Source organism: Macrobrachium nipponense, chromosome 1, assembly GCF_015104395.2.
Source record: "Macrobrachium nipponense isolate FS-2020 chromosome 1, ASM1510439v2, whole genome shotgun sequence".
NCBI classification, from domain to species: domain Eukaryota; kingdom Metazoa; phylum Arthropoda; class Malacostraca; order Decapoda; family Palaemonidae; genus Macrobrachium; species Macrobrachium nipponense.
Genome location: NC_087200.1, coordinates 59,991,387 through 60,005,755, shown reverse-complemented (window position 1 = coordinate 60,005,755; position 14,369 = coordinate 59,991,387). Strand labels below are relative to the sequence as shown.

General features: G+C 40.6%; 1 protein-coding gene across 1 annotated transcript in view; it reads left to right on the top strand.

Moving 5' to 3' along the window:
* Nucleotides 1-14,369, top strand: part of LOC135219339 (uncharacterized) — a 353,665-nt gene that overhangs the window by 103,513 nt on the left and 235,783 nt on the right. Inside the window, 1 exon segment of the mRNA XM_064256015.1 lies at nt 12,245-12,374. Within this exon segment, the coding sequence (XP_064112085.1) occupies nt 12,245-12,374 (130 nt within the window).

The window sequence follows — 14,369 nt, the reverse complement described above, 5'->3', positions numbered from 1 at the left end:
AAACGTTCAAAACTAACGAGTTACTTCTTTTTTCGTTGTATTGTACACTAAATTGCAATCATTTTGATATATAATACATAGTAAAACAATAAAAGCAACACCGGAAAAATATTATCACAAAATGATGTACGAATTCGTAACGCTCGGACGTAAAAAAATGTTATCTTCAAAAATTCACCGTAATTCTAAATATTGTTCTAGAGACTTCCAATTTGTTTCAAAATTAAGAAAATTATTTAATATTATGATACTGTAAGAGTTTTAGATTAGAATTGCAGATTTCGATCATTTCGGACGAGTTAAATTTGACCGAATGTCGAAATTTTTATATATATATTTATTTATATGCACATATTTTGGAGATGGAAAAAACTACAACCTTCACTTATTTTTTATTGTATTTTTCATGAATTTGCGCACATTTTGATATATGAAACTCTATAAAACGGCTAATATGAAAAGGAGCAAATATTAGGATAATGCGATGTACGTATTTCGGAGACTTGCGGCCGCGAATCGGCGCATGGAGTGAAGGTAAATATATTTTTCAAAAATTCACCATATATCACAATATTGTTTAAAGACTTCAAATTTGTTTCAAAATGAAGAAAAATGACGGAATATTACTAGGCCGTAAGAGTTTTAGCTTACAATTGCGTTTTTCAACTATTTCGGTAGAGTCAAATTTGACCGAACGTGATTTTTTGACTATTTTTCGTGATTTATATGTAAATATTTCAAAAAAAGAGAAAAGCTACAACCTTCAATCATTTTTAGTTGTATTCTACATGAAATTGCGCACATTTTCATATATAAAACTTTATGTAACAGCTAATTTTAAATGGTGCAAACATTTCGACAATCGCACAAAAAAAATTATGATTTTTTCGGAAGAGTTACCGCGCGGACGTAAGGAAAATGTTTTTATTTGTTTTCATAAATTCACCATAAATCAAAATATTGTGCTAGAGACTTCCAAGTCGTTGCAAAATGAAGGTAAATGATTGAATATTACTATAATATAAGAGTTTTAGCTTACAATTGCGTTTTCGACCATTTCGGTAGAGTCAAAGTTGACCGAAAAAGTTTTTTTGGGGGGGTGAATTTTTGCACTTAACGTTATTTATATGAAAATATTTCGAAACTGATAAAAGCTACAACCATGGGTTGCTTTTTGTTGTATTGTGCATGAAATTTCGCACATTTCCATATATAAAACTTTATGTAACGGCAAATTTAAAAGGGTGCAAACATTAGGACAATCGCACGAAAAAATTTATCATAAGAGTTATCGCACGAACGTGAGGAAAAAGTTTTTTCATAAATTCACCATAAATCGAAATATTGTGCTAGAGACATCCAATTTGTTGCAAAATGAAGGCAAATGATTGAATATTACTATAATATAAGAATTTTAGCTTACAATTGCGTTTCTCGACCATTTCGGTAGAGTCAAAGTTGACCGAAGGTTGAAATTTTTGCACTTATTGTTATTTATATGAAAATATTTCAAAAATGATAAAAGCTATAATCATGAGTATTTTTTTGTTGTATTTTACATGAAATTGCGCACATTTTCATATATAATACTTCATGTAAAGGATAATTTAAAATGGTGCAAAAATTATGTCAAAGTGACGAAATAATTTTTGAGATGTGTCACTGATACTTTTTAGTGCGATAAGAAAGAAATTCGCGCTTGCGCGCCTGCGTAGCGATTGTAAACAAAACAACGCCTTGATCCGTGAACTCCCAGCATCCCCCAAGGCGCGTGATTCAAAAGTTTTCGGCTGGTAGGCCTATAAGTATTTTTCCGCGAATTTAAAAAAAAACTTTTTTGAGCCGACGTATGATACGTCCAATCGGCATACGGGAGATATTTTGACTCGATGTTTAATACGTCCAATCGGCGTAAGAGGGTTAATGATAACGACCACTGTCATTTACACACGTCCGAACGGATGAAAGTGTTCACGGCCACTGGAATGGCGGCCGCAGCGGAGATGTCAACGCTGAGGACAAAGTGGCTAGTAGAGACTCCACTGCCGTTGGGGAAATCAACCGTGAGTGGGCATCATTCGACAAAGAACGGAGATTGTATACCAGTTTCTCCTGTAAGACCTTTTAAAATAAGAAGGAGGATGAAAAAGCTCCCATTTAAAGGTCAAATAGTAAAGAGTTGGTAACCTCTTCTGATGCACCGATGGAAGGCGCTGTTCGCCTCGACAATAGGAGATCAAGGTCAACTTTCCTGACGGCCGTTGGAGATGATAGCCCAATGACCTTGCATAATATTAATGGAGATAAAGAGGAAATTAGTTTGGTTTCAAGAGAACCATCATCTTGGAGCAATAGATCAAGTCCTCACTTTAGATCCGCGAGCATAGAAGCAGTTAGGGTGTCACGTTCCCCTAATGGCTATTCAAAATCGAGCTAATGTTGGCTGTCAAGAGATCAAAGATGCCGCGGTCGTAGGGTCGGACAACCATGACGCACTTCTCCGAACAGAATACTTTGGAATCGGAGGAAGGGGAAAACCAGGAGTTTCTGGCTTCGTATGAGGAAGTGGTTAACTTGATTCACCAATTCAATAATCTTTCAAGGAGGCCAGAGACACCTGCCAGTATACTTCCTCCGGGAATCGACATGCTATTAGGCCTAAAAAAGGATACGAAGGTGTCATATGAATTACCTTGCTCAAGTCATGCGGAGTCGGTTTTACAGCATGTCAGTGCACGGATTGCTGAGAGGGATAATTCGTTAAGATCAAATAGATAATTTAAGTTCATTCCCCCACCATTACTGAGACATAGGAAATATTATGTGACACCTATAGTTCCATTACTATCAAGACAAATCAACCCAGATGTGGTAAGGTTAAAACCTTGATTAACCTTGGATCAAGTTAAGATGGAATGCCCGTCGATGACTTGTCAGGAGGCTGCTACATTGGAAGCAACGGCTTCTTCTATCTTTCAGACTGCTTCTTGGTGAGACCCTTGGTCAACAGCAGTAGCAAAAATTACATCCTCAGAATCAACAAGGAAATTAATGGATGAGAGACTGTTTTTCAGATTACTCCAATTTGGTTCAAAAGCAATTGTGTACTTGACAAATTTGAGTGTCATTGTATGGGCTAATATCCTTTTGATGAGGAGAGATGAGCATTGGCTAGATTAAGCTGCACTATTGATTTGGATTCCCTATTAGCAGTTCGGAATAAGGATATCCTTGATTTGCAATTGCCGTTGCCAAAGGGTATACTAGAAACTGCTATAGATAGAAGATGAATGGATACTAATGATAGATTAGTCCAGCATGCAGTTAATAAAGCATCTGGAAGCCAGGCTAAAAGTAAGGCAACATCAACAATTACCTCAAAAGAGACAAGTGAGACATAATACCTCTAATATATCAACAAGACCCACTTCCCCAAAGAAGAAGTTAGCTCATCGGCCCTTTCATAATAGACCCAACAGAGGAAGGGGTATTAGGGGCAGGGGGAGAGGTTCGAAATGATGGACGCCTCTCACCACTTGGTCACACCATTGGAGGGTGGCAGGAATTTGGAGCGGAGCAGTGGGTGGTGGATGTTCTCAGAGTTGGATATCTGATTCCATTCAACGTGACCCCACCCCTGACAGAACAACCATTACCACACCTCTCCTACGCTCAGGAATCTCAGAAATCTCTTATTCTGCAAGAGGAAGTGAAGATGATGATGGAAAAGGGAGCTGTAGAAAAAGTATCACTTCCGTCAAGGGGGTTTTACACCCGTATTTTCCTTGTCCCCAAAGTTAATGGAGATTGGAGGACAGTTACAGCTCTGTCAACATTTCATCTAGTATTTATAAAGAAAACCACATTCAAGATGGAGACCCCAAAGACAGTTCTAGCAGCAGTCAGGGACAAGAATTTTTTGCTGACAATAGACTTGAAGGACGCATACTTTCAGATCCCAATCCATCAGTCTTCCAGGAAATTTCTCTGCTTCAGTCTTGCAGAGAAAGTTTCCAATTCAGAGTCCTGTGCTTCGGATTGACAACGTCTCCCCAAGTTTTTACAAGGGTATTCCCTCTTGTGTCGACATGGGCGCATGCTCAGGAATCAGGCTAATAAGATAACTAGACGACTGGTTGGTGATAGCAAAGTCCAGAGAAAAATGACTTCAGGTCATAGATACCCTTCTGCAGTTTTGTCACAGCCTAGGCATTGTGATAAAACAGAAGTCAAAGTTGGATCCCAGTCAGAGGCTGGTGTATCTGGGTATGATTATAGACATAGTAAAAGCCAAAGTGTTCCCAACAGACCAGAGGGTAGAGAACTGCAAACAAGTGGTGAATGCCTTTCTGGGAAAACAAACACAGCCTGCAAAACAGTGGCAAGTAGTCCTGGGAATCCTAAGTTCCTTGGAGAAGCTGGTGCCACATGGGAGACTACACCTTTGATCATTACAATGGAGGATGAAGGAGTTTTGGTCACCAACTGTAAATCACCCATACGAGCAAATTCCCTTGTCAACAGAGGTGAGGAAAGACCTACTGTGGTGGTTGCAGGACAACAATCTGACAGTGAGAGTTCCCCTTCAGCAACCCTCTCCGGATCTCCTGCTGTTCTCGGATGCATCACTTGAAGGTTGGGGCACACAGTTGGAGGAGCTGATGATTTTGGGGAAGTGGGTTCACAAGGACACAGAACTCCATATAAACGTGCTGGAGTTAAAAGCAGCCTTTCTAGCACTACAGGAATTCTGGGAGAGGGTGAAGGGGCAATCAGTGGTATTGATGTTGGACAACATCACAGTAGCAGCCTATGTAATCAAGCAAGGAGGCCTAGTATCTTGGCAGTTACACCTGGTGACAGTTCAACTTCATCAGTAGGCTGTAGGGAACTTAGTAGACATCAGGGCCAGATATATTCCTGGAAAAAGAAACGTAGTTGCTGATAAATTGAGCCGCAGGGACCAGATTCTAGGAACAGAGTGGTCCTTGCATCAGGAAGTAGTGGACAGTATGTTCATTTTGTGGGAAAGGCCAATCATAGACCTATTCTCAACCAGGTACAACAAAAAGTTGAGTGTATTGTTCAGTAGTCCCAGACCCAGAGGCAGTAGCAGAAGATGCGCTACAATACCCGTGGGACAATATGGACGTGTATGCATTCCCTCCCTTTTGCCTAATCCATCAGGTTCTCAACAAGGTCTCAGAACCTCAAGATGACTCTGGTAGCCCCATTGTGGCTGAAGGCAGAATGGTTTCCAGACCTGTTAGAACTGCTAATAGATGTGCCGATAGAGTTACCTCCATGAAACAACCTACTGTGTCAACCACACGTGTAGAGGTACCATCAGTCAGTGCAGTCCCTATCACTTCTCAGGTGGAGACTGTCAAGTATCTCCTACGAGCGAGAGGCTTTTCTCAGAAAGCAGCAACACAGATGGCAGGAAATATCAGGTCATCGGCAGCTGTGTACCAAGGAAAATTGTCCATGTACTGTGATTGGTGTCGTAGAGGGAACTTGTCTCTACTCAGAACCACTATTCAACAGTTAGCTGACTTTATGATATATCTCAAAACAGAAAGACATATGTCAGTATCTGCTGTAAAGGGATACAGGGCTGCTCTAGCTTCGGTTTTGCAGATGGATGGCGTGGACATTTCATCTTCATGGGAAAGGGCTATGTTGATGAAGAGTTTTGAGCAGTCCTGTTCCCCGAAGGAACTAAAAGCCCCAGATTGGGATTTAACCATGGTACTGAGCAGCCTTACAAAACCCCCATATGAGCCATTGCGACAGTCCACAGATAGAAGCTTGACCCTGAAAGCAGTCTTCCTATTCGCTCTAGCCTCAACCAAAAGGGTGGGGGAGCTGCATGGTCTGTCACATGTGGTGAAGCATTTGAGAGGTTGGAAGTCTATGGTCTTTGAATTTATCCCAGAATTTGTAGCCAAAACTCTAAACCATCAGTAGTGGATGGCAGATTTGACTCCTTTTCGATACCTTCTCTGGGAGAATTTGTGGATAATGATCCTGAAGAAAAGCTGCTAATGCCCTGTCAGAGTACTACGAGCGTACTTAAAAAGAATGTGGCATCTTAGGCCGGGATGCAGAAGGCTTTTTGTAAGTACAGGACAGAACAAGAAGGAAGTCTCCAGGAATACAATATTGTTTTGGTTGAGAGAAATGATCAGGAATGTGTACATGACAGGAGACAGAGGGCCAAATAGTTAGGACATCAGGGGCTTGAGTGCTACTTTGGCATTCAAGAAAAAAATGTCTGTGGAGAGGATTATGAAAGCTAGTATTTGGCAATGCCAAACAACTTTCAATTTCTTTTATTTAAAAGATGTTACCCACAGATCCTGGAACACTTTTTCCTTGGGTCTAGTGGTGGTTGTTGAACAAGTTGTATAGCTCATCCAGTACTCCTAGCGGGTCAGTTAGTGTCTAGTCTAAGATAAAGGTATGAAAGTAGAATGAATGAGATGACTAGTCTTCCTTCTTTACTACTTGCTCTAGCTACTCCTTTACCTATGGGCAGCAAGAGTTAAAGTATCATCATGAGCTGGAACGGACTAGATACAGGTGAGGGAGACAGCTATACTGTAAAGATAATCTAGAGCATAGGATACTTTTCAGTAGCAACACACTCCTCTCAGTAATAGGAAGAGAGTGGGGTGATAATAGAACCTTGTGCAGGGACTGGAGTTGCTTATGAGAACAGATAGTTCTCCACCTTCGGTAATGCAATAAGCTATGGCATTGTATGAAACACCCAGAGAGGGAAACCAATAGATTCTCATATATTGTTGGTTCAGAGGTTATAGACCATCTGTTCAAAAATGGATAAAGGTGGCAAACTCCCAGTCAGTTATAGAGACTTACCTCCCACCAATAAGTAAGTCTATCTTAAAGTTAAGACCGAACGTTTGTTTCGTATATGAACAAATGACAAATTTTTAATCAATTTGTATTTTTCATAACTAACAAACCTGAGGTCTTAAAATTAGGATAATACTAGCGCCAAGCTGGAAACCGGTAGAATCAATAAAAAAAACTTGTGTGATCCAGGGACTATTGGCATATGTACCAGGTCATGGGGTATTGTAGTTCCCAGAATGCCCCTGGCATCCTGTGACCTATCAGTTACTCTTCCAACCCAGTTTAGACTGTTAGAGGGGTGGTTCGAGGTGGGCCTTAACTGTTAAGACCTCAGGTTTGTTAGTTATGAAAAATACAAATTGATTAAAAAATTTTCATTTTTCATTAGAGGGTTATTACATATTAGGGCAAAATATCTGGCCGTGACACTAAGGCATCGTAAGGTGGATTGTGGCGCCCATAGATTTTGAATTTCTGTTTAGAGGTGATTTTCGGTCAGCATCAGGCCCCCAGGAACAGAATCCCTACCGTTAACTGGGGGGCTGTCTGTATTGTGGTAAACCTGGAGAAGTCCAATATGCTTTCCAGCCAAAGGATCCTTTATTTGGGTATGTCTATAGATACTGCAGCATCGAGGGTTTTCCCATCTGACCAAAGGTTGTAGAAGTTCAGGTCAGTGGCACACTCCTTCCTGTCACAGGCCGAACAACCAGCTCACCAGTGGCAGCTTTTGTCGGGATCTTGACTTCTCTTGAGAAGCTGGTCCCTCATGGTTGCCTCCACCGCCATTCTCTGCAGTGGAGGCTGAAGGAGTTCTGGTCCCCGGCAGGGAGATTCCCCTCAGCAACGGGTACCTCTGTCAGAAGAGGTGAGAACAGACCTTCATTGGTGGTTGGGTGGCCAGAATCTTACGGTAGGAGTCCCTCTACTTTCACCACCCCCAGATTTCCTCCTTTTCTCAGATGCTTTCATCAGTGGTTTTGGTGCTCATCTTGAGAATCTCCTGGCCTTGGGTGCTGGAGTGCAGAGGACATGCTGCTTCATATCAACATTTTGGAATTGAAAGCAGCTTTTCTGGGTCTGCAGGAGTTCTAAGATAGGGTAGAGGGTCACTATGCTGTTCTGATGTCGGACAACACCACGGTGGTGGCCTATGTGAATGTTAACAGTCAAGATGCACCAGTCGGTGATCGACAACTCAGTGGAGCTCGTGGCCAGGTACATTCCAGACAAGAAGAATGTGGTAGTGGACAAGCTAAGTCTTTGGAGTCAAGTCCTATCTATGGAATGGTCTCTGCATCAAGAGATAGCGGACAGGCTGTTTCATCTTTTGGGAAAGACCTGTGTTAGATCTTTTGGCCACTCACTTCAACAGAAAGCTGGAGGTCTACTTTTCAGTGGTCCTGGATCCTCTTGCTCTGGCAGAGGATGCTCTACAGCATCCTTGGGACAACCTCTAACTGTACACCTTCCTCTGTTCTGCTTGACCGTCAGTTTCTGAACAGGGTAATGAACTCTCGAAATCTCAGAAAGACCTTAATGGCACCCCTGTGGCCTCAGCCAGAGTGGTTCCTGGACCTTCTGTTTCTTCAGTCAGAGGTTCTGAGAGAAATTCCCCTTAGCGTCACGTCCTTTGCCAAACTGAAGTGGAGAGGTTTCACCATTTGGTAGTGTCCCTATCTCTTCACAGCTGGAGGCTCAAGTATCTCCTGTGAGTGAGAGGCTTTTCTCACAAAGCTGTGGGCCAGATGTCCAGCTGCCTGACTCTGAAGACAGTTTTCCTGTTGGCATTGGCTTCTTCAAAAAGAGTTGGTGAGCTTCATGGCCTGAGTTATGACATGAAACACACCAGGGGTTTGGGGTTTGTGGCCTTCGAATTTGTCCTGGAATTCATGCCTAAGACTCAGAATCCCTCGGTGCATGATTACAGATTTCCCTCATTTTCTATTCCCTCACTGAATGAGTTTGTGGACAGCAATCCACAGGAGTTGCTGCTTTGTCCCTTCAGAGCTCTGTGCTGCTATCTAAAACGGACTCGTCACTTAAGGCCTTGGTGTCGTAGACTTTTTATTAGCATGGGCCGGTCCAGAATGGAAGTGACCAAGAACAATTTCATTCTGGCTACGTGAGGTGATTAATCAGGCATATTCCTCGCCTGTTAGTTCTGTCAGTGAGTCTTTGCATGCCAGAGCACATGACATCAGAGGTGTAAGTTCCTCACTGGCATTTAAGAAGAACTTGTCTGTTCATAGGATTTTGAATGCTGGTTCTTAGCTCAGATAAACCATGTTCACTTCCTTTTACCTAAAGGACACGGCCCACAGGTTTTTGGGCACTTTTCCGTTGGATTTGGTGGTGTTGCCCAACAAGTTGTGTAGCTCATCCAGTGCCCCTACTGGGACAGATTGTATCTTACCTAAGATGGTTGTATGGAAGAGATAATGAGTGAGTTGGCTGGTTTCCTTCTATCTCTTTTTTTCATTTCTTCTTCCTATGGGTAAGTTGAAGCATAGACGTTCTATGCTGGCACTGGTCTGTTACATGTGAGTGTGGTAGCCATACTGGTTATAGTTATTTGTTTTGTTCCTATACAATAGACAAATCTGCTTCTCAGTAGCACATACTCCTCTCTCTAGCAAGGGGAGGGAGATGTGGTGACAAACCCCTGTGGCATATATGGTTTGTTACTTGAACTGGCAGAGTTTTCTTCCTTCCACGAATGTAATGAATTTGGTCATATCTCATTGTGTTAAACACAGCTGGCTGAGTCTTTAGATATTCATTTATCTATTCTCTCATGGGCTTGGACTCCTTTCTTTAGAACTCAGTCTTCTAGGAAGAATGGTCTGGTGGGCTGAACCCCAGCCGGTTCAGGGTACCTGTACCTCCCTCCAAGTATAAGTCTATCCTATTGTTAAGATCAAAGTGTTTTTCCGTGTATGAACAAATGACAAATTTTTAATCAATTTTTTTTTTCATAGCTAACAAACCTGAGGTCTTAGCGCTTACTGCCCACCTCTAGCTGCCCCTGTCATATAGGTACTGGGTTGGAAGAAAGACTGATCCATTATGAAGTACTAACCCTGGTCAGTGACCAGCTTCCCCCTCATATATGCATGAGTTGCCAGATGCTACAGATTCCTTGCTTTACAATCTTTGATTGTTTTAACTGGTTTCCATCTGGCTCTAGAAGATTATCCTATTGTTAAGACCTCAGGTTTGTTAGGTATGAGAAATACAAATTAATTAAAAGTTTGTCATTTTAATCATGAAATTGACATGAAAATACAGTAATTTGTGGATATTTCTCATGGAAAAATACAGCGGATATGTGAATTTCCCATGATTAATGGGTATGTAAGGTCCATAGAGAAGTCCTCGAATCTGGACAATGCAAATGTAGGGGGTCCGCTGTACATGAAAGGTACTGTCCCTCAGCTTTTCTGTTCTTTTAAACTATATCCTGCTCAATCAAAGTAGAATGCTAAAGAGAAAGCTAAATCTCATAGTACTGGTCATAAATTAACCATTGAAGCTTTCTCTGTTGTAGGAATAGTTTTCCCTACCTACCCCTACCAGAGTATGTAGTATTAAAGAAAATCCCAATTACTGTTTTTTTTTATTTAACTCATAGTTTTCCGTCTGATTCAGAGCAAAACAAAATCAAACTTCTTAGTACGTATGAGCAGCAATATAGAAAAGGCGACTGGCATAATAATCCAAAAGCCTTCTTCATTTATGTCTATCTTCATAAGTGAATTTTTGTGTGGTGCTTTTTGTAGACCAAAATAACTCGCATATGCTTGTGGGTTTAAGGAGGGTAGAAAGAGGGAATAAGTGATGGAATGAGGAAATGATACCTTAATAAAAGAAAAAAAAAAGGTTATGTGGTTTATAGTCTCATGACGGAATAAATATTGCATAGGTATTTGTAAAGGATTAAGGAAATAGTGGTGGAAGGCATTAGAGGTAGAAAAAGAAACTTTTGAAAATACAGGCAGCCACCGATTAATGGCAGGGTTCCATTCTTGGCAGAGCCCAGCTAACCGAAAATCACAGATAACCAAAAATTGCTGATGATTATGGTAATAAATGTCATTTACGACATCATAAGCACCAGTAAACTGCTTATCACTGCCGATAAGCCACTTACCGATGCCAATCAACTACTTACTGATGCCAATCAACCGCTTACTGGTGCCAATACGTAAACCATTTATCGATGCTGATAAACTGCTTACTGATGCCAATAAACCAATTTACCAATGCTGATAAACTGCTTACTGACACCAATAACCCTTTTACTGATGCTGATAAACTGCTTACCAATGCCAATAAACCATTTACTGACACTGATAAACTGCTTACTGGCAGCGAAAATCACTTATAACCATGGCAAATCTGGTTAAGAACGTCTTGAGCCAAGCCCTATAAAACCAGAACGCTGTTAACCGATGCCACCAATAAGCATTGGCTGCCTCTAAATGGGTTAGTCTGAACAAGTTCTGTACATCAGGGGAAGAGTTTGTGCTATAAGAAAGCAACTGCCAAGAGAAGGTTAATGAGCACATTGATCTTAGAATAAAAGATAATGTTTTAGAGATACATAATGCAGTCCAAATGAATTTTATGAGGATGCATTCATTATGGAAAACAGACCTCTGAAAGATGCAAGAGTTGGTGGCATTATTGTAAGTTTAAGAGTGTTTGTGGAAATAACCACTGAGGATGTACAGGCCCCCCCTCCCCCCCCGTATTTGCGTTCTCCGGATTCGCGGATTTCTCTCTGGACCATATCTACCCATTATTCGCGGGAAATTCGCCTATTCGTGGTATTTTTGTATGAGAAATATTCTCTGGTTTTTAAAAATAAATTTCATCATAAAATGCACTTTTTGTGATCAAACTAATAAGAAAACCAGGTACGTATACAAATTTTTAGTAAGTTTTTTTTCAGTTTTACCTACCAAAATAGGCCATTTTTAGCATTTTTATAGGGATTCCAACTATTTGTGGACTCTAAACATTCGCAGGGGGTCTGGTAAGCATCCCCTGCAATTGGGTGGGGACCACTGTATCATTGAGGACGTAAGGATTATGTATGATTGAGGATGTAGGGATTATAGTCAAAGAGATTGAAAAATGTGATGCAATGTTACTGAAGAAACAATTACTATGTCTTAAGTTGAAGTTTACTTGCATATATACTTCATTTGGTTTTTTATTTCTTTGCTCCAATAATAGGTTTTATTGTGGGAACAATTATGCTTACTAGTTTTAAAGCTGGTTTTGTTTATTTTACTATTAGTTGTGTCATTTAATCTTTTTCATTGGCCTAAATTCTATTTTTTTTTATCTTAAGAATTGTCTCTGGACAAACAGACAGCAGTGAAGGTCATCTACAGGAGCGAGCTGATATTTTAGCCAGGGAGAATAATGCATTAAAGATTGAAGTTGACATGTACCACAGAAAAGTAGCCAAACTTCAGCGCGTGAGTATTAACTTTATCCTTTATTTGTTTTGTATTTTTTTTATGTTACATTATTGTCTGGTTGAAACGGACAAAGTAGTTTGTAAATGCAAGTTGTAATGTTGTGCTTGGAAAACTGTACACCTAAGCCTTTTTCATTTAGCCATATGAAATTAGTCCACATGGGCTGGCAGTAAGCCAGATTTTATGCTGTCGTAAGTGGCACCTCAGTGTAAGTCGTCTGCTTAACAGAATTCTATTCTTATCATCAGCCACACTATCATGAATTTTTTTTTGCCATGCTTCCATTTTTGATGTGATACATTTCTAGAATTAATGACAGTAGACTAAGAGAGAATGTTACATATGAAGTGGTTAGGAGAGTCCATAGAAAGATAAAAAAGGGAAAAGCTCTAAGACCCTCTGAAGTAGAAATCAGTATATTCCCCATAGGAGGGTGCAGGGTTGTCTGTGCACCTTATGTGGTGCGCTGTAGGCATATTACTAAAAGGATTTTGCAGTGTCCCTTTGGCCCCAGCTGCACTCATTTTTCAACCTTTTACTTTACCTCTAGTCCCACTTCCTTTCTTCAGTCTGTCTTTCCAGCCTCTCTTAGTGCACTGTGGTGTTCCCATATATACATTTTACCAGAAGCATCTGAAATACCAGTTGTAGACAAGTTGATTAGAATCTGTATATGAAAATACAATAAAGGAAGGAATGGAACCAGACTTATGATAAAAGTATTTACTGCAGGACAAAACAGATACACTGATAGATGTTGGAGATAGATGATACAAACCCAGAAGCATGGTTAATGGTTTTGGAGACAAGTTCCTTATTGACATCCTAACCCATGTAATTCAGAATGAATGTACAGAATCGGGAGTGGTTCCTCATTGGATAAGCTTAGGTCAGTGATCTACTCATAGAAAGGATCAGAGGGGAGGAAATTGTTGCATTTTATAGTTGGTTATTTATAGTCCCCAAGGCCTTTGGGTTGGCAGACTCATTAAGTGCAGTCTGACATCTTAAAACCAGCACCCTTGTGGACCACAGAAAATCGTGGATGGCGGAAATCACCCCCCAAAAAAACTCATATGTAAACAAAGTCTTTCCAAAAGCATCTCCCCCTGGAAATGCTTACATCTCTGCTACTCTGGAGCTTAAACGACTTTTGAAGTGCACTGTCGAATTCTAATATCAGAGAGAGAGAGAGAGAGAGAGAGAGAGAGAGAGACGACGAGAGAAGAGAGAGGGAGAGAAGAGAGAGGAGAGAGAGAGAGGAGAGGAGACAGAATCGAGAGAGAGAGAGAGAGAGAGAGAGAGAGACCTTTAGTTTTGGAGAGTTTTTTTTATTATCAAAGCTGGGTTTAGTAATGCAACTTGCTTTACTCACAAATGCTGTAAATTGAATGAAGGAAAGGTGGGATTTCACCAGTATAGGATGTTGCTTTTGCCTCTTCCAAAATGTTTTGTGGCCTGCATGTTATTCGTTTCATCAGCCATAGCTACAACTGTAAATTTTCTGTGAATGATGAATAAAGATTTATTTTATTTTTATGCATGGAGGTCACCATTGAAAATTGGCAGTTACAGTAACTGACATCAACAAACGACCCTTTATCAACTTGATTGTTTATATCAGTACTTGCTGTTGTTTATGCCAGTATCTTGCACCAGTAGAAAATGGTTGGTAATTATACAAAATAATAACTAATTCTTAGACAAGTCACAAGGTTGGTTAGCCTTGTGTATTTACAGAGCAAGTTTCACTTCCGAAATTTAAAAAAACCAAAATTGAAATGTTTGGCACAAACCTGGTAGTTTTTGATCGTAAAAGTCCTGGAGCATGCATGTTGCTGGACCATGGAGTGCCAAATTTTTGAGGTTGGACTGTACTTGGTCTTCCGAATTGTTACTTGCAGTTGACACCTTACCTGACTTGGGGTTAGTTTCCTCGCTGGACGAGTGGTTTTCGAGCTCGGCTGCCAATCCGGTGGTCCGAAGTTCGAA